This window comes from Quercus robur, chromosome 8 (genome assembly GCF_932294415.1).
Source record: "Quercus robur chromosome 8, dhQueRobu3.1, whole genome shotgun sequence".
In the NCBI taxonomy this organism is placed as follows: domain Eukaryota; kingdom Viridiplantae; phylum Streptophyta; class Magnoliopsida; order Fagales; family Fagaceae; genus Quercus; species Quercus robur.
In genome coordinates this window covers 41,413,491-41,440,477 of record NC_065541.1, presented here as the reverse complement: position 1 = coordinate 41,440,477, position 26,987 = coordinate 41,413,491, and the positions used below count along the sequence as shown (strand labels likewise).

General features: G+C 38.7%; 1 protein-coding gene and 1 pseudogene across 6 annotated transcripts in view; both read right to left on the bottom strand.

Annotated features, from left to right (window-relative positions):
* LOC126695538 (two pore calcium channel protein 1A-like) overlaps nucleotides 1–26,987 on the bottom strand; it is a 189,160-nt gene that overhangs the window by 31,018 nt on the left and 131,155 nt on the right. For 3 of the 6 annotated variants that reach the window (XM_050392334.1, XM_050392336.1, XM_050392333.1), the window contains exons 1-3: nucleotides 2,931–3,216; nucleotides 1,672–1,815; nucleotides 1,483–1,590 (exon numbers count right to left, since the gene is read on the bottom strand). The exons of 2 other annotated variants lie outside the window; for them this stretch is intronic. In XM_050392334.1, the coding sequence (XP_050248291.1) occupies nucleotides 1,483–1,590; nucleotides 1,672–1,815; nucleotides 2,931–3,062 (384 nt within the window). In that variant the 5' untranslated portion in view covers nucleotides 3,063–3,216. Of the gene's footprint in view, nucleotides 1–1,482; nucleotides 1,591–1,671; nucleotides 1,816–2,930; nucleotides 3,217–26,987 lie in introns of those variants that run through there. One more of the 6 variants, XM_050392335.1, reaches the window with a different exon arrangement.
* Nucleotides 5,962–25,234, bottom strand: LOC126695541 (callose synthase 12-like; annotated as a pseudogene).

The following is a 26,987-nucleotide window of genomic DNA, read 5'->3' as shown; positions in this document are numbered from 1 at the left end:
CATTAATGATACACTTATCTTCTACAATGTAAACTCAATCCAACTTTGCTATTTAAGATGCATCCTCATTTGTTTCAAGGCAGTTTCAGGCTTGAGGATCAATTTAAGTATATATGAAAATGTGCCAATTGGAGAGGTAATGAATGTCAAGGAATTGGCAAGCAATCTCAGATTACATGTCTCATCCATTCTGATGAAATACTTTTGCCTTTGGGATCTCACATCAGGGCACATATGTGATTTCATTATAGATAAAAGCACAAGAGATTGACTAGCTATAAGAAATTGTACTTATCAAAAGGGGGGAGACTCTCTCTAATCAAAAGTACGTTATCTAGCCATCCAACTTATTTCTTATATTTATTCCCATTGTCTGTAAGAGTTACAAAAAGGTTGAATAAAAATTTCAAAGAGATTTTCTTTAGGGTGGGATAGGTGAGGGATTCAAATTTCTAAATTGTGGCCCCAACTTACTATGTGCCCATTAATTTCCTAAACACGTGTTCATCATGGTTTATTTAAATTATATAATATATATATTACCCCATGAATAATAAATTTATGTTGATACCACACATTCCTGATGCAACCAACAAATAGTTCAAGAAAAAAAACAAGAGTAAATATCAAAATATTCTAGAATTATGATCTGGTTTTGATGTGCAGCCTATTGGATCCTTTCATAGGCTACTTTAGTTATTAGTGACTGTATTAGAGTATTAAGTTTATTTAGGTTAGAAAGTTGTTAGATCAGTTTTAATTAAGATTTATTAGAATAAGGGGAATCTGGTATTTTTCTAGATTTTCCAGAATGGGCTGTACTAAAGGCCCATGTGTCTAATTATATGTTGAGTCTTTTTCTATTTGATTTAGAAGTACTTAATTACTTTGCTTTGTTATTAGGATTCTTGGTCCTTCTAGAAAAGTGGTTGTTAGCACTTAGTAGTCCTTTCTACAATTGGGTTTTGTAATAGCCTTCTATGTACTATGTAGACAATAAAATTTAGATAAAGAGATTGACTTTAATAAAATTCCAGCAGCTAATTTTTTTTTTTTAAGCCTTGAGGGTGTGATTTCTTAGGAAACTTAGGTGTGGTTCTTTAGGCTTTATCTATTTTTGTTTCATGTTCTATTCACTATTTTGACACCAAAAAGCCTTCAAATTCATTCAAGATCCAATATTTTTATTACTTAACCTTACCTACACCTTTAAACATCAAACCCTATTCAAGAACCCTTCAAAATATCATAAATAATCCTAATTTGGTGCAAAAATTTTAAAGATCCTACATCAACAAGAAACTCCAATCATTTCAAATATGTAAGGTAACCACTTGGCACAAAGATAGCAAACAGATGCTAAACAGAAGTGGCTTTGTCCTATAAACTAGATTCCTAAATAGTTTTCAAACATTTGCAATTTAAATAATTATTATTAAAATTAGAGGTCATATACAATTCTTCTAAGTATCTAACTCTTACCTCATAAATAAGAGACTCCCCACCAGTTAAGTAGGGCAACTGCCCAAGAAAGTAGTAATCCCTATCATTGCAAGAATCTGTAGCATAGTTGGTACACCACAAAGGTTTCTGTACAGAGTTTAGAAAGTTCAGAATAAATAAATACCATGGTTTACCAAAAAAAAAAAAAAAAAAAAAAAAAAAACCAACCTCTAAGAAATTTAGGATTATCATTGCAAAATAATTGAGGGACCAAAAGAAATCAAATTGAGTAAAAACTAAGTAGGATTTTGCAGCACTCTGGAAGTTTGATTGATCAAGAATTTGCTCGGGTAAACCAATACCATCTTCAGCCTGCAGAAAGCATTTTCAGCCAATAACCAATAAAAAGTAATCATTTGTTAGAAATTTTTGAGGATAAGAATATTAAAGAAGTAATGCGTGAAAATCTCAAATAATGTTATATAGTTGTTCAGAGAGAGAAATGGTAGACAAGGCTAAAAATTTCTATTTGCTTCTTTCTTGGTTAGACAATTTGTAAGTCTTCCAAATATCACAAAATCCAATGTAAAACAAAGGACACCTTATGAGGATTAAAAAAAATAAAAATTAAAAAAGAGATGCACATCAATGAACTTCTTCTTTGATTAGGTACACGCGTTAAAAGAACTATTAAAAAGAAACTTCAGAAATATATCCCTGATTTCATCATGTACTTTAAAGGCTTTCAACAAAATCACGAAAGATTGCAATCATAAAATGGAAGGACAATATTTGAGAAAAAAAAAAAAAAAACCTATATTACCAATGTATAGTAAATGTCAAACAGATTAATGTGCCACCCCTTCTATGGTTCTATCACCACACATTACAAGAAATTAATTTTTTTCAAAATCAATTTGAATTCTCATATGACTCTTCTTTTTCATTTTCTTTTATGGTAAAAGCTCAAATTAACTTGTCTTCATGGAAACCTACTTTGAAATTCTAAAGACAAGCCCATTATGAAATAGTCTTCAAAAATCAGTATTAACAAGAAGCATAATGCTATTTATGTCTTATTGGCAAGTGCAACCAAGTGTTTGAATGCAATTGAGAACCTAGTGTATAGCACCTAAGTTACCATATCTAAGTTTTATCCCACTACATATATTATCAAACACAAACCCAATTGGTTTATCAAAAAAAAAAAAAAAAAACACAAACCCAATTGAATCACATCTAAATCCTCCAAAATTCCACATCCAAAACAAATAAAATAAGCCTAAACAATTATAACTACAATCATTCATTACATTGTTACATAATTACCAAACACAAAACCCATTATCAAATTCACCATTAAAACACAACTACATTCACCAAAACTCTAATCTTAACACGCCCCAAAAAATAAACACTTTCTTAAAAGGGAAAGAAGATGAATTATTGGATACATTATAAAAAGTGAAACAAAGAATGAAACGAACCAGATCAACGAGAGCAGCAGCCTTTTCAACATTCGAGCCGTAAGCAATGGCCTTAGAACGATTATGGTGCTCTCTCTTGCGACCAGCCGCAGTAGCTCTACTGCTTTCTCCGCTTAACAGAGGCTTCTCCATCTATAAGAGACAAATGAAAACTGAAACCAAAATGACAATTGGTTTCAATTCAAAACAACAAAAGCAGAGAAACCGAGAGACAGAGAGAGAGAGAGAGAGAGGTGGTGAAGATAATATAGGCTTTGATCCGACACGTAGTAAGACAGTTATGAAATGAATCTTCGTTATTATTAATAAAAGATCTCAAATAGAGGCTTCTGTGTCAGGTTACGATGAGTCGTGTTCCCATGAGCTATCCCTCATGCCTCCTTCCATGCACTCTCTCTTACTCTCTTTGGATAGCAATGTTTATTGAGCTCAAATTGTGATATGAAGCCAAGATTTGATTTTACTGCAAAGTGTGTGTATGGTTGTATGTAACAATTAAATATGCACTAATATTTAGTCTTTATTGAATTACATATTTTTAACATAAGAAAGAAATGAAACTAGTTTAAAAAGTTAATTGTGAGTGATATCATTTAATATCGCTTAGTTTTTGATAGCTTATTTGTTAAAAGTGAAATAAAAATTTTAAGTTAACCTATTATTTAAAAAGTTAGTTTTGTTGCTTTTTTAGAAGAAATATGAGATAAAAAGCAAAACTTTTGGAGGTTGAGTTTAGGTATCTTTTTAACAAATCTATTATTAGATTACATTATTTCTATTTTTGTTGTCTTACACTAAATTTATATGACATAAAATCCCAAATATAATTTGACACACTATTTATTTTTAATCATGTGCCATGAATGGTCATTTTTTTTTATACAAGATAGAAATTCTATTCTAATCTAATTTGTTTATATACGTGTGAAGTTTCATCTTAGAAACTTGAACTTCGACCCTTATCCCTTACATCTCACAAGAATTTTGTATTTGTAGAATGACTATTACGTGCATGGTGTTCATAAGTAGTCATTTGACCACCAAAGAAATTTCTCCAATCATACTTATGTAACACTACTATGTTAAAAATAATAATAATAATAATAATAATCAATGATGCAAGCATTCAAGAATTGCGTGCTATGATTAGTTTACTATCAATGAAAGCAATTAAGTAATTAACCATTTCGTGAAAAAAAAGAATAAAAGAAAAGCAATAATTAACCCAATGAATTCCTAACATTGAAGCGATCTTATTGGAGCTATCATAAAATTGACCTCATACTATCATTCTCTTTTTTCTTTTTTTTTTTGGAGGGGAATCATTCTCTTAATATACACAAGTGTGTAGCTTTTTGCTTTTTAGGAAGGCATATGGAAGAAGATTCTGGATGTAGATAGGATCGCTCTGTTGAGTGATAAACTTGGATCAATCGACACGGAGTTGTCCTAGCCGACCTGGAAATTGGAATGTAAGTCGGCCGAAAGGAATGGATTGAGACTGTGCGCCCTCACCTGCTTTTCATGAACTCCCCCTTTCTTTTTATATATTATCAGCTTAGATTATTCTTTCTTATGCTTTTTCCAAAACACTTTTCTTTAATTTCTTTTAGTAATTTAATTCATAGATAACAAACACAATTACAATTTACCAAGTGTTATTGGGATTACAGCCTCTTGCTTCTTGTGTAAAAAAATAAATAAATTAGAATTATCATTTTCAGTTTTAAATTTTAAAATATAAGAAAGCTTGTTTTAAGAAAAATAAGGATGTCCTATCCCTTTCATAGCATCACTCTTTAAAGATAGATAATCTTATAAATCACTATAATGTGTTAAAAGAAAAAAAATAACTTCAAATTTGTTTGGAACTAAAATTTTTCCTATAATTATTGTTATTATTATTATTATTATTATAGCTATAAGTGAAAGGGAAATTTTGAGTCATAAATATCTCAATTGAAAACACTAGAAAATGTTAAATTACAAAACTTCAACTCGACTTTTTCCTATTAAATTTATACAATAACAAAAAAAATTATCCTATCCTTTTTATTAGTAACCCTCGAATTATATTTTGCCCGCAAATATTGTTAGATTGTTCTAAATTGATATAAGATGGCCCCAAGGGCCCAGCTGCTTCCTTCTCATATGGCACATCAATTTTTTTTTTTTTTTTTTTTTTAAACATCGATGTTGCCTTCTATTTAAAGCACTAAGGCCATTTGTATATATTTGAGTTTGACGGTACAACCAACGCGGCCCTCGACCACGTATATTACGCGCCCAAAAAACGAAAGTCAAAAAGCGTTAATTATTTTCTTTCTTCTTAATCATATCTAGTAGTACAAAGTACAAACAAGAACAAAGCATTTTCGGAAAAAAGAGTTGCAATAGCTTGGCTTCACTGTCTCAAACCAATTGCTTTATGCCCGGAGTCTCTCCCTCAGTAACAAATCAAACCTGCTTCCATTAAATTAAATAAATCATTTTCTCAACTTTCATTGGGATAGTCTTGTTTCTAATCTTCTTATTATGTTCTTATTACATGTATAAAAATAAAATAAAAGGTAATATATGACAACTGTGTCACTCTCGGTAATGTTTCAATTATTCCTATTCTTAAGGAAAAAAAAAAAGTTCCATTGATTCAGTTGAGAAACGTTCTTCGCATATTCGAATACAGGACCATGCAAGGCTACAAATACCCAGGAATCATGCATGGAAGTTGAAACTGAGGTCATTGTATCCGACCCAAAAAGAAAAAGGATCTTGAGTAAAGATTATCAGAGCCCTATTTATTACTTATATCTTTGCAGAACTAAAGAAATAAACCAATCCATAAAATACAAAACAACACTGCAAAAGAGCGTCTCCACAATGTTTTACTTTTCTCTTTTTTTTCCTCCGCTTTCGCCATCCACTTCGACATAGTAATAAAATGGCAAATATAGAATGGTAAAGCGTGACTTTTTGTAGCTAGGACAAGAAAGTATGGCTTAAGCTTTGAATAAATTAAATACTACCTCAATTTCTGACAAAAGAATAATAAATACTCTAAAAATCTGAGCAAAACCACACTATTCTCTGTACTCTGTATAAACACTATGCCAAGAGCTGTACCTTTAGAAATATGGGGGAAGTGGAAGTTGGGCACATATAAATAAGAGCCCCCCGACCAAATATCAGTTCAAATATGACAAAATTTTAACTAATTACATTACTAAAGGTAAAATGAAGCCTGCAATAAAGAATCACATGGTATTGTCCTTTACCTCCTGGCTAAGATTGAAATGAAATAAAATGGAAGTCCACTCTGACGTGCACATAAGAACCTCCACAAAGCAAAAACAAATCAATCTTCTCCACTTCTATTGTTTCACTACACCTCGTGCTAAAATCAAACCTGCAAAACAAGATGCAACTCTCTTGAGTAACAGCTGGAAGTTCCGTAGGATATATATTAGATAATAGTTAACTTAACCCAGTCATCTCTTCAAAATAAATAAACCCAATTAAATAAATAAAAAGGTTTAAACATACGCACATTATCATTAACCATGACTTTAAAACAGCCAAGTTTATGTGAAATTATTCAATGCATCTGATGTATTGCACCCTCCTCTTACATAAGGACACTCCCACCTATGGATCCCACACAGGGGACCTACCCTTGTGTGACAAGGAGACAGTATATACCGAGTGTATGGAATAATTTTATAAGTTTTACTGTGGAGTCAAATATCTAATAAGTGTCACATGGAATAGAATTCATAGCAAATCAAACTATTCTGAAGCTTTTGAGTGAAAAAATAAGGACAATTTTAGAAGGCCACAAGGAAAGCAGACAATAACAGAGAGCAAAGGGCAAGCGCGCTCGCACACACACACACACAAAAAAAAACTTATACAAGATAGAAATTCTATTTAGTCTAATCTAAGTTTATATGCGTATAAAGCTTCCTCTTAAAAACTTGAATCTCGATCCTTACCCCCTATATCCCACATATATCCCACAAAAACTTTGTATTTGTGGAATGATCATCATGCGCTGAATAATCATTTGACCACCAATGAAATTTCTCCAAGCATACTTGTGTAACACTACTATGTTAAAAATAATAATCACTGATGCAAGCATTCAAGATCGTGCATGCTATGATTAGTTAACTATCAATGAAAGCAATTAAGTAATAAACCATTTCGTGAAAAAAGAAAAGCAATAATTAACCCAATGGATTAATGGATTCCTAACATTGAGGCGATCTTATTGGAGCTATCATAAAATTGACCTCATACTATCATTCTCTCTTTTGTTTTGAGAATCATACTATCATTCTTTTAAAATACGAGTGAAGCTTTTTGCTTTTTTTTTTTTTTGATGGGGTAGTTTTTTGCTTTTTGGCAAGGAATGCGGAAGAAGATTGTGGATGTAGATAGCGATAAAACATGGATCAATTGATACGGAGTTGTCGCAGCCGACCTGGAAATTGGAATGTAAGTCGGCCGAAAGGGATGGATTGGGACTGTGCGCCCTCACCTGCTTTTCATAGATAACACAGTTTTTCAGTTTTGATTGATTCTTGTCAAAAACACAGTCTATTCTAACTTCTAATTTTATAATTTTAACGCTTACATTATTCTTCCTTATGCTTTTTCCAAAACACTTTTCTTTTCTTTTAGTAATTTAATTCATAGATAACAAACACAATTAGAATTTACCAAGTGTTATTGGGATTACAGCCTCCTGCTACTTGTGTTAAAAAAAATATTAGAATTAACATTTTCAGTTTTAAATTTTAATATATAAGAAAGCTTGTTTTAAGAAAAATAAGGATATCCTGTCTCATTCATAAAATCACTCTTAAAAATGGATAATCCCATAAATTACTATAATGGGTTAAAAGAATAATAGCTCCAAACTTGTTTGGAACTAAAGTTTTCCCTATTATTATTATAGCTACAAGTGGGGAGAAAAATTTTGAGTCATAGATATCTCCATTGAAAACACAAACTTTTTCCTATAAAATTTATACAGTAATAAAAAAAAAATTATCATATCTTTTTTATTAGTAGCCCTCGAATTAAATTTTACCTACAAATATTGTTAGTGTTCTCACTGGATATAAAGATGGCCTCGGGGGCCCAGCTGCTTCCTGTTCACATGGCAAAACGATGTTCCCTTCTATTTAAAGCACTAAGACCCGTTTGATATATTTGAGTTTGACAGTACAACCAACGCGGCCCTCGACCACGCAAATTACGCTCCCAAAAACGAAAGTCAAAAAACCATTAATTCTTTTCTTTCTTCTTAGATGCGGTTTGGATTCCGCGTTTCCTACGCGGTCGCCCTTCTTCTTCTTTTTTTTTTTTTTTTACCGTAAATGTTGACTTTTTTCATAAACAGTATATCGTGTATTGTTTATAGGATCCATAAAAATTTTACTACTGTATTTTTAATTTTCAATTTTGTTACAGTATTTTCAATTATTTAATTATTCTCTTTCTTCTTATTAATCATATTTAGACTCTAGTACTACAAAGTACAAACAAGAACAAAGAACTTTCGTAAAAAAGAGTTGCAATAGTTTGGCCTTCACTGTCTCAAACCAAGGGCTTCATGCCCAGAGTCTCTCCCTCAGTAACAAATCAAACCTGCTTCCATTAAATTAAATAAATCATTTTCTTAACTTTCATTGGGATAGTCTTGTTACTAATCTTCTTATGTTCTTATTACATGTATAAAAAGAAAATAAAAGGTAATAAATGACAACTGTGTCACTCTTGGTAATGTTTCAATGATTCCAATTCAAAAGGAAAAAAAAAATGTTCCGTTGATTCAGTTGAGAAACGTTCCTTGCATATTCGAGTACAGGACCATGCAAGCCTGCAAATACCCAGGAATTAAAAAGGTGCTCAAAACTTGGGACATCTTAGCACCAAAAGAAGGAACGAAAAATTCGTTTCACCCAAACGGCTTCCCAATCTTAAGAAGATCATCCTCCAAAGTTCTCGCTTTAAATAATATTAGCTCAAAAGCCATATTTCATCCTATCTTACCTAAGCCGCGAGGATTTGAGAAAAGGCAAATGACAGGTAACGTGCATGGAAGTTAAAACTGAGGTCTAATAGTATCAGGCCCAGAAAGAAAAAGGATCAGAGCACTATTTATCACTTGTATCTTTGAAGAACTAAGAAAATAATCCAAACCATAAAATAGAAAACAACGCTGCAAAAGAGTCTCCACAATGTTTTTCTTTTCTTTTCTTTTCCTCTGCTTTCGCCATCCACTTCAACATAGTAAAATGGCAAATATAGAATGGTAAAGCGTGACTTCTTGTAGCTAGGACAAGAAAGTATGTCTTAAGCTTGAATAAATTAAATACTACCTCAATTTCTGACAAAAGAATAATAAATACTCTAAAAATCTGAGCAAAACCACACTATTCTCTGTACTCTGTATAAACACTATGCCAAGAGCTGTACATTTAGAAATATGGGGGAAGTGGGAAGTTGAGCACATATAAATAAGAGCCCCTCGACCAAATATCAGATCAAATATGAGAAATTTTAACTAATTACATTACTAAAGGTAAAATGAAGCCTGCAATAAAGAATCACACGGTATTGTCCTTTACCTCCTGGCTGAGATTGAAATGAAATAAAATGGAAGTCCACTCTGACGTGCACATAAGAGCATTCTCATCAGCTCTCTCATAAAAAATGTCATTTTAACACACCAAAAACCTACTTTATCATTTTAGCACATCATTTTACAATTCACCATTTATTACATCTTCTATTTTTCAATTATATACATTAAAATAATATATCCAACACATTAATAATATTAAACAAATTCCAACACATTAAACTACAATCACAATCAACCTCCACAAACCACCAACGGCAATGGCAAATCACCACCAATGACAAATCAACCTCCACAGACTACAACAAATTCCGGCCCAAATCACAATCACTGGATCTCCAACAAATTCCAAATAAAAAAACCTCAACAAAAAAGAAAAGAAAAAGAAAAAGAAACTCAAAATCTTCAATAAACACTATCAGACCACTACAGCCACAAACACCGTCGCCCACTACAGCCACAAACATCGCCGGCCCAAAACTCAACCAACCACCACCACAACCACAACACCACCACCGGCCCAAAATCCCAACCCAACTGATCAATCAATGACCCAAAACCCACACATCGAAACCCACTACAGCCACAAACACCGCCGCCCACTACAACCACAAACATCGTCGGCCCAAAACTCAACCAACCACCGCTACAACCACTGGCCCAAAATCCCAACCCAACCGATCAATCAATGATCCAAAGCCCACACATCGAAACCCACTACAACCACAAACACAACCGCCCACTACAGTCACAAACATCGCCGGCCCAAAACTCAACCAACAACCGCCACAACCACGACACCACCACCGGCCCAAAATCCCAACCTAACCAATCAATCAATGACCCAAAACCCACACATCGAAACCCATCCCAAATATCACGCCCACGACCCGATTAAGAGATCTAAAGGTCGGCGGCAAGGGCTGTAGAGGTCGGCTGTGGAGGTTGACGGTGAGGTGAGGCAGCGAGAGATCTTGAGTAAAGATGAGAGAGATCTTGAGCAGGGAGGACTGAGAGGGAAGAGATAGAGAGTGACGGAGAGAAGAGAAAAATGCAAAGTGATGAGAGAGGAGAGAGAAAGATGAATAAAAAAACAATAAACGAAAATGACATTTTCATCTGTACGCTCTCAAAAATGAGAGCGTACTGTAGCATGTTCTATAATTTTAACACATTTAGCATACCTGATGAGGGTCTGTTTTTGTGTTTGGTGTGTCAAATGTACCAAATATTTGGCATTTGACACATTTGAGAGACCTAATGAGAGTGCTCTAAGAACCTCCACAAAGCAAAACCAAATCAATCTTCCCTACTTCTATTGTTTCTCTACACCTCGTGCTAAAATCAAATATGCAAAACAAGATGCAACTCTCTTGAGCAACAGCTGGAAGTTCCGTAGGATATATATTAGATGATAGTTAACTTAACCCAGTCATCTCTTCAAAATAAATAAACCCAATTAAATAAATAAAAAGGTTTAAACATACGCACATCATCATTAACCATGACTTCAAAATGGCCAAGTTTATGTGAAATTATTTAGTGCTTCTGGTGTATTGCACCCTCCTCTTTTTTCTTTTTCTTTTTTGGTAAGTGATGATGCTGAAAAATTAACAGTAAGTCACACGGTCCTCACATGCTCGAAACAGCACTTGCACAACAAAAAGGGAAGACCTAGCAGAGAACACCGGTGTGATGCCGGCCAAATACCCTCTGAAGGTCAAGTTAGAACTTTTCACAACTCTAGAGTGCCAGAGCTGGGGGAAATTATGCATACCTTGGTTAGTGAGGGTCTTGGGGCTTTTATAGTAATAAAGGGTTGACATCTCTTCCTTGGTTTGGAAGTCTTTTCCTTATAGGAGTCCTCATAAGCATATTTTGCGGAATCCTTCCCTTGTAAGAGATTAACACTTGCCGTGGGGCACAAGATGTTTCCTTATACATGCATACGTGGAGGTCAAGCCAGGATTATACCAGAACTGTCAGTCTTGTATATCTCCTTCAGCTTAGTGTCGTCAGCTTTACGTCTTCCACTATTGACCTCGTTAGCTTAAAGCTATAGACTCCCTACTATTATTTGTCAGTGGGCATAAAACAAACTGATGGGTTTGTTTGGAACGTCGCTCTGCGCCTTCCCATTAATGAGTATATTTATAATTTTATCCTTATCAGCTGCCCCCTACTTCATAGCTTCGTCAGCCCAAGTTGACGGGGTATGGAGTTTATTATTAATTTTCCTTTGCTCAGGAGAGAGAATCGTTCATGGGCGATTACCTTGAGCAACCTTTATTTGATGTTCGGACATGTGTCGAAACTCAATTGGCTCTGCTTCTGGTACAAGGGCATTGCTTCGTCTTCTGTGCATATCCTCCTTTATATATACCTCACCTCCCCCTCATTTTCTTCTATTTTGCCGTTGTTGATTGCCAGAGCGAACCCGTCACTTTAAGAGCTTTGCCCACACCAACTTGCTTTAGCCAAGACCGTCATCCTTCAAGAGTTCATCAGTTATACTTGGTAAGTCACTTTTCCCTTTATTGCTTCTCAAATTTTTTTATTTTAGTTGTTCTGTAATTTTTTTTTTTTGAGAGTCCATTGACTTAGGTTCTTAGAATACATCCGTCGCTTGTAGGTAGATAGATGTCTAGAGAGGCAACGAGTGAACAGTCATTAGTCCGCGAAGGAGCGGGCTACGACGAGGTCTTTGGTTCAAGTCATGAGCCTGAAAGCTTCTCCTGGTCATCAGAGAGGGAAACGTCAGCCCAATCTCCTGACGAGGAAGTTAGAAGTTATGGAGAAGAAGGTGAGAAAGAAATAGTAAGTGAGGAGGGTGAAGTTGAGGAGGGAGAAGAAGAGAGAGATAGTGACGGAGACGGAGATGAAGGTGACGAGGAATCCTATGAGGGAACTTTAGGAAGTCCTAGAGGCAACCGTCCCTTCATCCTTTCCGAGGATTGGACCATTAGTAAATTTTTACCAAAGAGAGTGACAGGGTCTTCAAGGAGTTGCGTTCTCGTTACCAGATCCCAAACCATATCCCAATCTGTCTCCTTAGAAAAAACGAAAGGTGCTATTCGGGGAGGATTGCAGACGTCGACATGTACGACGCCATGTTTGCTGCGAGGCTTAGACTACCACTGACGGCTTTGCATCATTAGCTGGCTGACTTCCTGGGTCTATCCATCAACCAGATTGCTCTGAATGCCTGGAGGATCTTCATAGGTGCTGAGATCCTATGGGGTAGTTTGAGTGGAGGGAGTCGTCAGCTATCATTGGACGAGTTCTTCTATTACTACAGACCCCAGCACATCGTTTCTTCTAAAGGGACATATCATTTTGCCGTCTGGGAGAAGGACTTAAGATTAGTGTCTGATATGCCAGATTCTAACAAGAACTGGAAATGTAGATATTTTTTTGTATAGGGGACGGATTGGGTGTGTCATTAAGAAGAATGGGCGATGATGCCCCATGGTTATTTTGACAACACTTGGGCTTTTGTCAAGGATTCAGGTTAATCCTGTCTGCTCTTTTTCCTTTGTTTGTTTGTTCCAAGCTTCTAACACTGCCTATTCCCCTTGTTTTTCAGCTAGTATTCGTCCTCATATTATAGAGGAGCGAGAAGACTTTATTCGTCGGGTAATAGAAATTCCGTTGGACCAGCGGAATTGTCGGGATCTCATCACACTCGACACTTTGCACGCTTACTGCGGGGGTCCTATGCCGACAACAGAAGCTCGTGGTCTCAACAATTACTCTCGTAGTCGTAAGTTGTCCATTTTAAGCCGTCATATTTTTCCGTCGGCTTGTCTAATGCCGTCACTTGTCTTAATACTCATTTGCGTTTTTGTAGAAATGGAGGCAGCTAAGCTGAGAGCGCAAATAAAGGCTGCCGATGCTGGCAAGAAAGAGGAGGGGAAGGCCAAGGAGAGGGCGCCCTCGTCAGCTCCCAAGGCAGTTGGCAAAAGGGCGTCAAAGAGAAAAGCTGACATGAAGGACAACCGCCCTTCCAAGAAGGTGTCCTCAACTCCCAGGGAGGAGCTTCCTAAGAAGCCGTTGCCTCCCAAGCATGGGGCGGGCAAAGGACTGATGACGACGTCTGGCCCCATCATCATGGAAACAGACCGTCGTCTTCTCACACATAAGGACTATGCTGTCAAGATGATGGAGTCCATCATTAAAGATCAGGACATAGACCCTTATGCTGAGCAAGGGACGGAGGAGCTGTGGTTGTTAGGACTCTTTGACCTTGCCCGGGTACATCCCTTCCTCACTTTTTTCCACTTATTCATTTTTTATGCTTAGAAGCTGACGGAAGCCTTGTCTTGTAGGCGATGGTTCATATGAAGGCATTGCAGGATAGGGGCGTTACCAAAGAAGGGGTGATCACCTACCTGCATAAGCGCATCAAGAATATGGCTGACGAGCAAAAGCAATATAAGGATGCCTTCCGAACCCTTAACCAAGTGGTGAAAGAGTTGAAGAAGAAGCTGGAGGAAGATGGTTGTCAGAAGAAGAAAGAGCAAGAGGCTAAGGAGACGGCTGAGAAAGAGTTGGCGGTCCTTTTTAGTTAGGTAGAGACAGCCAAGGCTGACGCCGTGAAGGAATTCAGGGCGTCACAAACATTCGTTGATTCCTATGCTGACTATTATGGTGACGGGTTTGAGGATTGCCTTAAACAGGTCAAATCCCTCTACCCTTACCTGGATTTGTCTAAGGTTTTAATGGATGACCCTTTGCCGTCAACACCTATAGGCAACGCCACTCTTGAAGAGAATGACAACTTCACTGAGTCCGAGGTGAATCCAGAGGATGATGGCGTCGTTCTTGCTAAGCCTGCTGCTGTGGATAAGCCCGTCGTCCTTCTGACACCATTGGCCAATACTCCAACTTAAGAAGCCCAAGACCTTCCTTCTAGGGGTGACGAGGTCCCACAAGACCCCCCGACCTCTTGAACCTTGTAAATCTAATTTTTGAACAATGTTTCAATGCACTTTTGTTTTTTGGGATCTGTTTGTAAAACACTATTTTATTTATGGTATGTTATATTCGCTGCTTTCAATATGTGTGTTTTGTTCCACTCTTGCCCTTGTGAATCCATCTATTTTTTGACTTAAGAATTTTGTTTCGTCTACTCCAAACTCGCCTATTTGTAGGCCAACAGATTTTGCAATAGACTCGTCCACTCTGTGGGCTAAGAAACTTGTTCCTCTGTAGTTTTTAACTTCTTTATGTGATAAATCTTGTCCCTTTGTGGATTCTTACCCTCATGGATCCGTCCACTTACAGACTTTGCAACTTTAACTTATTTTTGTGAGATGAACCCGTTTACTTGTGGATCCGTCTACCTTAATTGTGGATTAAGCCATCTTTGTGGAATGAATTTGTTTTCTTTTTGGACTTTATAAGTCCGTTTGCATCAACCATGGATTCATCAACCTTGTGGGTCAACTCATGAACCCGTCTACATGTGGAATGATCCTGTCCACTTTATGAGTTCTTATATTAGTGGACTTTATGATTATAACCTATAACTATGGAATGAGCTTGTCCACTCTATGGACTTACTAGTGAACTCGTCCTCCTCATAGGCTACTAATAATTCATCCTTTTATGGTGAACTCGTCTGCTTTATGAGCTTACTAATAAATTCGTCCACTTTAGTCATGAACTCGTCCACTTTATGGACTAATGAACTCATCCACTTTGTGGACTTTAGCAATCTTGTCCACTTTTATGGACTTGTCTACTTTGTGGACTTTAATAAAGTTGTACACTTGGTGAACTTGATAATATTCCATCCTTTTGGGATGAAGTCATCCATTTTATGGATTTTAATAAACTCATCCACTTTATGGACAATAATATTAAGCTTGTCCACTTTGTGGACTAATATTTCATTCTGGAATGAAGTCGTCCACTTTATGGACTTTAATAAACTCGTCCACTTTATGGACAATAATATTAAGCCCGTCCACTTTGTGGATTAATATTTCATTATGGGATGAAGTCGTCCACTTTATGGACAATTTTCTATAGACGAACACCTTAGCCATATCTAAATAAACTCCTCTTATTATGATAAACCATGCTTTCGTAGAAAAAGTAGTTCTTAAAAGAAGAAGACCTGCCCTTTGGGCTTAAAAAGAGTTATTGTAGCAAAATCTAAAGTAAAATAGAAAAACTGAGGAGTGTAGCTAAATTTAACTGAGGTATACTAAAAATAAAGGGTGCTGCTCTTCACGCCATCCTTTTTATTGGTAGTACTTTCGCAGGTGCTCGGCGTTCAATGGGTGGTATAGCTTTCGTTCGTCCATTGTCTCCAGGTGGTAGGTGTCCTTCCTCTGCCATAACGTGACTCGGTAGGGTCCTTCCCAATTGGGGCCAAGCTTTCCTTGGGTAGGGTTTCTAGCAACGCCCATGACCTTGAGATCTCCGACCTGAAAGTTTTTATGTCGGACCCGGGAGTTGTAGTGCTTAACCATGCGGTCCTAGTACCGTGTGAGCCTTTGTTCTGCTATCGCCCTGACTTCGTCCATTAGATCAAGTTGTAGATGCATAGCCTTGTCGTTTTTTCTTCCATCATGGTTATCCACCCTGTAGCTTGTGAGTCCAATCTTGGCTGAAATGACTGCTTTGCTTCCATAAGTTAGTCGAAATGGTGTTTCTCCTATAGGCGTCCTCGCCGTTGTCCTATACGCCCATAGTATGCTTGTCAACTCTTCAAGCCATATACCTTTCGCCCCCTCAAGCCAAGTCTTGATAATTTTAAGCAAGGATCGGTTCGTAACTTCAACCTGTCCGTTTGCTTGAGGGTGGGCAGAGGAGGAGTAGTGATTTCTGATCCCTAACTGTGAGCAAAAATCCCGGAAAGAGTCGTTGTCGAATTGTTTCCTGTTGTCCTATACGCCCATAGTATGCTTGGCAACTCTTCAAGCCATATACCTTTCGCCCCCTCGAGCCGAGTCTTGATAATTTTGAACAAGGATCGGTTCATGACTTCAACCTGTCTGTTTGCTTGAGGATGGGCGGGGGAGGAGTAGTGATTTCTGATCCCTAACTGTGAGCAAAAATCCTAGAAAGAGTCATTGTCGAATTGTTTCTCGTTGTCTAAGACTAAAACTCTAGGGATCCCAAACCTGCATATGATGGACCTTTAGACGAAGTTTCTCACGTTCTTCTTCGTAATGGTGGCTAAGGCTTCAGCTTCCACCCATTTCATGAAGTAGTCTATACCTACTATCAGGAACTTCAGCTGTTGCACCGCTATTGGGAACGGCCACATGATGTCTAATCCCCACTGAGTGAACGGCCATAGGGCTGTCATAGGGGTCAACTCTTCAGATGGTTGTCTGATGATATTGCTAAATATTTGGCATTTTTTGCAGGCTCTGGCATAAGTCTGAGCGTCTTTTTGCATGGTGGGCTAGTAGTATCCCGCTCAAATCAGCTTGTGTGCCAACGATCGTGACCTTGAGTGGTTTCCGCAAATCCCTTCATGGACTTCTTTCATGATGTGGTCCACTTCCTCGGGACCCAAACACCTTAGGTATGGGCGGGAGAAGCCTCTCTTATATAAGACGTCCTTTATCAAAATGAACCGCGCTGCTTGGACCTTCAGCTTTCTTGCGGCCTCCTTTTCGTCTATTAAGACGCCATTTTTCAAGTAAGAGACTAACAGTGTGATCTAATTGCTTTCGGAACCTATCTCCTGCACATCGACGGAATCTATTAATGGAGAAAGCTAAACAAAAGAGAGTACATTATCAAGGGTAGTCATATGTTCGGCTGAAGTGGCTTTGGCAAAGCGGTCAGCTTGCTCGTTCTCTCTTCTGGGGATTTGGATAATTTTGGCCTTCAGCTTGTCTACCCTTCTCCTTACTTGGTCCGGGTATCTCTTCATTCTTTCGCCTCTACACTCATAATTCCTGTTTACTTGGTTAGTGACGACCTGAGAGTCGCAGTAAAGAACCACTCTTGCGGCTCCTGCTGCTTTGGCGAGATCAAGCCCTGCCACTAAAGTTTCGTACTTCGCTTCATTGTTGGTGGTAGGGAAGTCAAGGTGGACCATACATTCGATCTGGTCTCCTTCAGGAGAGAAAAGCACGACACCTACACCCCCGACTTGCCTGTTGGACGACCCGTCTGTATGTATACTCCACTGCGAACATTCATCTACCCCTTTGTCTTCCCCGTTGGTAAATTCTGCTATGAAGTCAACGACGACCTGTCCTTTGATGGCGGTGTACGGATGGTACTGAATGTCAAACTCACTCAACTCTATCACCCATAGTGCCAACCAACCAGCAGCTTCGGGGTTGCTCATTCCCCACCGTCAGGGTTTGTTGGTTAGGATGATTACCGTGTGGGCTTGGAAGTACGGCTTGAGTTTGTGGGCTACCGTAACTAAAGCGAAGGCGAGCTTTTCCATGGGTGGATACCTTTCCTCTACACCACGAAATGCCCGGCTGGCGTAGTATATGGACTTTTGAACCTTGTCTTCTTCTCTGACCAAGGTCACGTTGACAGCTACCAGGGAAATAGCCAAATACAGGAAGATCTCTTCCCCCGGTTGCGAAGGACTCAGCAGCGGTAGGGAAGAGAGGTAGGCCTTTAGCTCCTCGAATGCTTGTTAACACTTGGTAGTCCATTCAAAAGATTTCTTTAGCGTGTGAAAGAAGGGTAAACATTTATCCGTTGCTCTTGATATGAACCTGTTCAAGACGGCTACTTTACCATTTAAACTTTGTACTTCTTTCACGTTCTTCAAGGGGGCCATCTCTACTATGGCTCTGATCTTGTCTGGGTTGACCTCGATACCTCTTTGAGACACCATAAAGCCTAGGAATTTTCCCGTTGTCACTTCGAATGCACACTTACTTGGATTAAGCTTCATGTTGTAGGAGCGAAGGATGTCAAATGTTTCCTCGAGATCCTTCAAATGGTCTTCTTTTCTTCGGCTTTTTACTAACATGTCATCGACGTAGACCTGAACATTCCTTCCGATTTGGTTCGCAAACATCTTATTCATGAGCCTTTGATACGTCACGTCCGCGTTCTTAAGGCCGAATGACATTACTTTGTAACAAAAAAGACCTTGGCTGGTAATAAATGAAGTCTTCTCCTGATCTGCTTCATCCATCCGGATCTGATTGTACCCTGAAAAGGCATCCATGAAGCTTAGTAGTTGGTGCTGAGCTGTAGAGTCTACCAGTACGTCGACTCGAGGGAGAGGGTAGCTATCCTTGGGGCATGCTTTGTTCAGATCCGTTAAGTCTACACACATCCTCCATTTCCCGTTGGCTTTCTTGACCATCACCATGTTTGCTAGCCAATTGGGATAGTATACTTCCCTGATGAAACTCGCCTCTTGTAACTTGCCTACTTCTTCTGCTATTGTTCGGTCTCGTTCTTAGGCGAACACTCGCTTCTTCTGTCGGATGGGTAGAAAAGAAGGCAACACATTCAGCCTATGTACCATGACTAACGGGTCGATTCCTGACATGTCTTCATGACTCCAGGCAAACACGTCCTGATTCTCTTTAAGGAAAGCTACGAGCGCTAGGCGAATCGTTGGGCTGGTGAGTGTGCCGATCCTCGTGGTTCTATCTAATCTAAAGCTATCGAGGGGTATCTCCTCGAGCCTCTTTACGGGTTCCACCCCCATCCGCTATTCCTCTATGCTCATGGTCTGTAGATGGTCGTCCATCTCCAGTATCGTAATATAGCATTCGCGCGTAGCTACCTGATCTCCTCGCAATTCCCCTACTCCATATTGAGTGGGGAATTTAATTATCGAGTGGTAGGTTGAAGTTATGGCCTTCCATGAGTTAAGGGTTGGTCTTCCTATGATGGCATTGTAGGTGGAAGAGCAATCGACAACAAGGAATGTAACATCCCTAGTGATTTTATAAGGATAGTCCCCAATTGTTACAGGCAATGTGACCACGCCAAGGGGGTATACTTTTGTTCCTCCAAACCCAACGAGTGAAGCGTTAGTTGGAACTAGATGTTTTCTGTTGATCCACATTTGTTGGAATGCTGGGTAGTAGAGAATGTCTACGGAATTTCCATTGTCAACCAAGACCTGATATGTGTTATAGTCTCCTACTCGGATGCTAATGATGAGCGTGTCGTCATGCGGGTGGTGAAAACGTCGAGCATCTTCTTCTAAGAAACCAATAATTGGGTTATCGACCCGTGGCATCTTCGGGATGATGCTTGTTAGTTGAACGTTCTGAACCATTCTGAGGTAAGTCTTTCGAGCCTTTTTGGACGAGCTGGTGGTCGTCGTGCCTCCCATAATCATCCTTATGTCTCCTAGGGGTGGTTTAGGATGCTCGTTGTCCCGTTGGGGGGCTTGCTCTTAAGGAGGCAGATCTGTTCTCTCCCTGCTGACAAACTTTTGTAACTTCCCTTGCCTGATAAGGACTTCGATTTGCTGTTTTAAGTCGTAGCAGTCGGCCGTGTCATGACCGTGATCACGGTGGAAATGACAGTATCTGTCTCTAGACCATTTGTTGGGATTTCCCTTCAATTTTCCGAGGAAGGTTAAGGCTCTTTCGTCCTTGATTTGCATTAAGACTTGGTCGATTGGGGCGGTCAGTGAGGTGAAACTCGTGAACCTCCCCGCAGGAGGCTTAGAGCGTTTGTCATCCCTTCGCTCTCCAGTTCTTGCCATCTTCCGCCCTCTGTCCTGTCGTGTGTCTTCCTGCCTCTCTCTCTTTTTAGGCTTTTCCTCTCAAGCCAGCAGCGCGTCTTCGGCATTCATGTACTTGGTGGCCCTGTAAAGTACATCCGACATGGTTTTCGGGTTGTTCTTGTATAAAGAAAACAAAATCTTACCTTTTCGCAACCCATTTGTAAAGGCCGCTACAAGTATTTTGTTGTTAGCTTTATCAATTGAGAGTGCTTCCTTGTTAAAGCGGGCTATGTAAGATCTCAACGTCTCGTCCTCTCGCTGCCTGATACTCATCAAGCACACAATGGACTTCTTATACCTATACCCCCTAATAAAGTGCGAAGTGAACTAGGTGCTTAACTCCTTGAAAGTACTGGTGGAGTTAGGTGTCAGCCGGCTGAACCAAATTCTCGCAGGACCTTTTAGCGTTGTAGGGAAGGCCCTACACATGATCTCATCTGCTACCCCTTAAAGGTGCATCAAGGTCTTGAAAGTCTCTAGGTGATCGAGAGGGTCCTTGGCTCCGTCGTAGCTTTCTATACAGCATGCAAAACTTCTGCGGTAGGGTGAAGGAGTTGACAGATGTGGTGAAAGGCGAATCGATTCGGTGAACCAGATCATCGAGGTCGCTGGACACCCGTCCTTTGAGGGCGTTCATCATAAGGTCCATTCGTTCCTTCATAATCTGCATCTCTACGACAATGTGAAGGGGAGCCGTGTCTGTGATGGAAGGACGACACATGTCCTGCCGCTCTGGTCTGCTTAGGGCATTACTACCTTCCGGCCCCTCTTGGTCTCTTCTCTCAACACTGGTCCCTTCTTGGTCTTCAAGGTCCTGATTTTGTTTGGTAAGACGTTCCACTACTACTGTAAGGGTTTGGACCTGCCTCTCCAGGGCAATGGGTTTGGACCTGCCTCCCATAATCATCCTTATGTCTCCTAGGGGTGGTTTAGGATGCTCGTTGTCTCGTCGGGGGGCTTGCTCTTAAGGAGGTAGATCTGTTCTCTCCCTGCTGACGAACTTTTGTAACTTCCCTTGCCTGATAAGGACTTCGATTTGCTGTTTTAAGTCGTAGCAGTCGGCCGTGTCATGACCGTGATCACGGTGGAAATGACAGTATCTGTCTCTAGACCGTTTGTTGGGATCTCCCTTCAATTTTCTGAGGAAGGTTAAGGCTCTTTCGTCCTTGATTTGCATTAAGACTTGGTCGATTGGGGCGGTCAGTGAGGTGAAACTCGTGAACCTCCCCGCAAGAGGCTTAGAGCGTTTGTCATCCCTTCGCTCTCCAGTTCTTGCCATCTTCCGCCTTCTGTCCTGTCGTGTGTCTTCCTGCCTCTCTCTCTTTTTAGGCTTTTCCTCTCAAGCCAGCAGCGCGTCTTCGGCATTCATGTACTTGGTGGCCCTATAAAGTACATCCGACATGGTTTTTGGGTTGTTCTTGTATAAAGAAAACAAAATCTTACCTTTTCGCAACCCATTTGTAAAGGCCGCTACAAGTATTTTGTTGTCAGCTTTATCGATCGAGAGTGCTTCCTTGTTAAAGCAGGCTATGTAAGATCTCAACGTCTCGTCCTCTCGCTGCCTGATACTCATCAAGCACACAATGGACTTCTTATACCTATGCCCCCTAATAAAGTGCGAAGTGAACTAGGTGCTTAACTCCTTGAAAGTACTGATGGAGTTAGGTGTCAGCCGGCTGAACCAAATTCTCGCAGGACCTTTTAGCGTTGTAGGGAAGGCCCTACACATGATCTCATCTGCTACCCCTTAAAGGTGCATCAAGGTCTTGAAAGTCTCTAGGTGATCGAGAGGGTCCTTGGCTCCGTCGTAGCTTTCTATACAGCATGCAAAACTTCTGCGGTAGGGTGAAGGAGTTGACAGATGTGGTGAAAGGCGAATCAATTCGGTGAACCAGATCATCGAGGTTGCTGGACACCCGTCCTTTGAGGGCGTTCATCATAAGGTCCATTCGTTCCTTCATCATCTGCATCTCTACGACAATGTGAAGGGGAGCCGTGTCTGTGATGGAAGGACGACACATGTCCTGCCGCTCTGGTCTGCTTAGGGCATTACTACCTTCCGGCCCCTCTTGGTCTCTTCTCTCAACACTGGTCCCTTCTTGGTCTTCAAGGTCCTGATTTTGTTTGGTAAGACGTTCCACTACTACTGTGAGGGTTTGGACCTGCCTCTCCAGGGCAATGGGTTGCAGCTCGTCTCCCTGAACGTTGTTGGTGGTTGCCATCGAGCGAGTAAGTACCATGCAACTCTTTGTTCAGGAAGCGACAGTATGGCTTACAAGTCGCTGAAGTGCGTTTTCCCATAGACGACGCTAACTGATGATACCGAAAAATCAACAGTAAGTCACACGGTCCTCACGTGCTCGAGACAGCACCTGCACAACAAAAAGAGAAGACCTAGCAGAGAGCACCGGTGTGGTGCCGACCAAATACCCTCCGAAGGTCATGTTAGAACTTTTCACAACTCTAGGGTGTTAGAGCTGGGGGGAAATTATGCGTACCTTGGTTAGTGAGGGTCTTGGGGCTTTTATAGTAATAGAGGGTTGACATATCTTCATTAGTTTGGAAGGCTTTTCCTTATAGGAGTCCTCATAAGCGTATTTTGCGGAATCCTTTCCTTGTAGGAGACTAACACTTGCCGTGGGGTACAAGATGTTTCCTTATACGTGCATACGTGGAGGCCAAGCCAAGATTATACTAGAACCGTCAGTCTTGTGTATCTTCTTCAGCTTAGTGTCGTTAGCTTTACACCTTCCATAATTGACCTCATCAGCTTAAAGTTGTAGACTCCCTACTGTTATTTGTTAGTGGGCACAAAACAAACTGACGGGTTTGCTTGGAACGTCGCTCTACGCCTTCCCATCAATGAGTATATTTATAATTTTATCCTTATCAGTAAGAAAGGAATTTCATTAAAAACTAAACAGCCAAAGGAATTGCACCCTCCTCTTACATAAGGACACTCCCACCTATGGATCCTACACAGGGTACCTACCCTTATGTGACAAGGAGATAGTATATACCGGGTGTATGGAATAAGTTAAAGTTTTACTGTGAAGTCAAGTGTCACATGGAACAGAATTCATAGCAAATCAAACTATTTTGGAGCTTTTGAGTGAAAAAATAAGTACAATTTTAGAAGGCCACAAGGAAAGCCGACAATAACAGAGAGCAAAGGGGCAAGCACACACACACAAATAAATAAATAAATAAATAAAATCAAGGCAAAACTTGTACAGCAGTGCTAGAGAAAGTGTCAACAAATAAACACCAATAGCAACAAGACAAACTAAATGCTTATCATACGCCCCCCTCTCCCTCTCAGAGAAGTAAACAACATCCATTGTTCTTGACATTAAACCAAACATTGTTTTGTTTCTATTAGACAGCCACCTTTTAAATAAGCCATTTGCCCATTGTCTGATAACATGCTAGAAATACAACAAAATTCATATCAGTCAGACCAGATAGCAATCATGGAAAAGAACCTTCATGTCAGACACAATAAGCTAAGCACTGTGTACTGATCAAATTTTAAGAAAAAGGAAGATTGAGTATTTTAACACAAAACAAAGGTCTGTCAACAAATTTACTCTACTCAATACTCCCACATTTTTTGTGCATCCATGAAGAAGAATAAATCCATACTATACAGAAAAATACATAGCTTACGCCAAGAATAAAAATGATTCTACCAAAGGAAGGAAAAGGAATAGGGTTAGAAATTGGAATCAGGAAATTACCTCAAATTATAAGTCATTGGATTTTTTTCCTGCAACAAGCTGGTTAATGCGGAGGCCCCTACTAAATGCTTCATTGAAGAGGATCCTTGTCTGCATTGACTGAAACCCAGGCAACCATGACATTAATGCCACAGGAGCCATGACAATTACTCCGAACATTATATCATATAGTCGGGCCACAGAAACAACGCTTTCCCAAACAAGAGTAGACCTCAGAAAGGGCCGGAGTACTTCGGCAATCTATATCAGGCCCCACCCAGTGGGGATGAATGCTAACAGGCTAGTGAAAATATCAATAAATGTGAAAGCCGTAAATTGCAGCAGAGCAATTGTCACAAGTATTGCAAGTATAATCACGAGGAATTGGACTAGACGATAGTATATGTGCTCTTTTGCCGCATATTTATCCCGAGCAAATGCTATTACCGCATAAATCGCAAAAGCCACAAATACATAGATCCAAGACAACAAGTAAACAGCAATGCTGGTACTTCCAGCTGCAATATTTAACTGATATACTATCCCATACTGGAAGAAGAAGAATCGGAGGTCTAAGATTATTTCCATTATTTTACCCCAAATGCCAGTGTTCCTGAGATGATCCTGCTCCTCATGCCACCATCTTTCCCAACTCTGTTCAGCTTTTGTAAAAACACTGCCTCGGAACCAAATCCAGTTCATAAAGTCATCAAAGTCGTACACCGTCTTCAACCAATCAAATCCAGAAGGATTGAACACAAAGGGGGCCATAATCCATGACACAACCAGGAACCAACTAGTGATGGTCAAATTAAGCTATGTAAACAAATGTGTTGCCAGCTATAGGACTGTGTGACGCATAAACTACAAGTATTAACCCAAGTTCGATTGCCTTCACAAAATGGCTACGAGCATGGAGTCTATAATTCTCGGCAAAACCCTTGTGCTCCACGACAAAACCACGCCCGGTAGCCCGATATTTTGCACCACCATGAAGAATAGTACGGCCAAAGTAGTGGGCACGAGTTCCCATTGAGAACGTGTAGAATACGGATGAAAGCTGGAGCTACATTGTCAGAAAATCCCAGATAGCTTGAAGGAACCCATGCTCAAGAGAGTTTTCCACTATCATCGGAAGGGCAGTGAACGGACCAAGCTGGATGATGAACTGCTGATTCAAGATTGCACCAAGTGCTGCATTGTTATTAGTACTACTTGCCTTACAAGAAGCCTCAACACCGCTAAGAGCCAGACATAGTCGGCCACTTTCAAAAACAATTTTCAAAATACTAAAAACAAAAAATGTTTTTTGGGAGACTATTTCTATTTTTGATATATTTTTTTAAGTTTACAAAAAGTAATGTATAGAATTTGTAGATTATCCTTCTTTTTTTTCTTCTTGTTTTTGATAGTGATAAGGGATAGAGCTCATGTATTTTATTAATTTTTTTTGAATAATGATAAGTTTCAAATTTGGAGTATGATATATATATATATATATATATATATATATATATTTTTTGTGATAAAGATAAGCTCTTTAATTTAAGAAAAAAAAGAGTTTGGAAAAATCTATGGGGTCAATTGTTTTCATTTTATTTACAACTATGCCATTAAAAACGTTTTCTGTATCTTGAAAACACAATCTCAGCTGTTTTCGAAATCCTGGCTTGAACAAGAAAAATATGATACAATTTTCCAAAAACTGTATTTAGAGAATATCAGTCAAACAATAAATTCAGGGGTAGGACCCACATTTTATGGTTTGCAAAAAAAAAAAAAAAAAACTATATTTAAATCCTCTTACCAAACAGGCCCTTAAATACTAAAAAAAAAAAAAAACTTTTATTATTTTAAATTGAATTTGATACATATGTGTGTGTATATATATTAATAATTATTGTTTTCTTGAAAATTTCAACCTTGTGAATATTTGAATCTATGATATCTAAACTTTCCTTTCCTTTTTTGTCTTTTGAGGGAGGGGGGTGTTCCTAACAGGTCTTCTCACTATAGTTGGAGTCTTGGGCCATGCCTTCCAAATTTCTAAAAAAATTAAAGACAAAGTTTAACTACAAAATCAGTTGTAGCTGGTCCAAAACTACAATATTACTCAATATCTTTTTATTGAATGTGAATTTTGAAAAATCTATCATTGGATTACATCTTCTTTTTATATACTTCATGCTAGCAAAATTTTTAGAAAATTAAAGATTAATAGTCATGTCATCAACTACAAATGTTAGATTATTTTGTAGTTATACTCTGATTACGTAATGTATTATAAACTCGATTTAAAACACTAGTATTATTATTTTCTTATGTGTTCTAATAAGTATTATTGTTTACTAAAAAAAAATCTCACCAATAAATGATTTAAATTGCAAGTTTTTGTAATTTAAAATTATGTATAAAATATAAGTTTATAGATCATATAGTAAATAATATCTGATTGATACCAAATTTGACATTTGTATTAAGAGCGCAATGAATATGCAATTTAAGGGTTAGATTTTCAAAATATGTAGTAATATTTATTTTATTGAGTAAGGTTGTAGATTTATTCTACAACCAATTTTATAACTAAACTTTGTCCAAAAATTAATTCTTTTATAGAAATATAATTATATATTTTTTTATAAAATTTTAAAAATATATCATATTTTTTTATTATATAAAATTGATAATTACTACAGGGAGAAGAATTTGAACTTTGAAAATTTGTGCAGTAAACATTACATAATGTAAGTTGAGTTATGAGAGTGTTTGAATTGTATTTTAGTATGCCTGTTGGCATCTTTAAGTTGTGAGATATGAGAATACCATTTTTATGTTTTGTAGGGTACTAGTGTCGTGTTGCCAAATGATTTGACCAAAATATCCCCATCAAATGATTCGACAAGTTTGTCACTGTCTACGACATGTGAACATTAATAAAGCTGTCGGTAACCTTCACAAAATTGTTTGGTTAACTTCTTTTGAAGTGG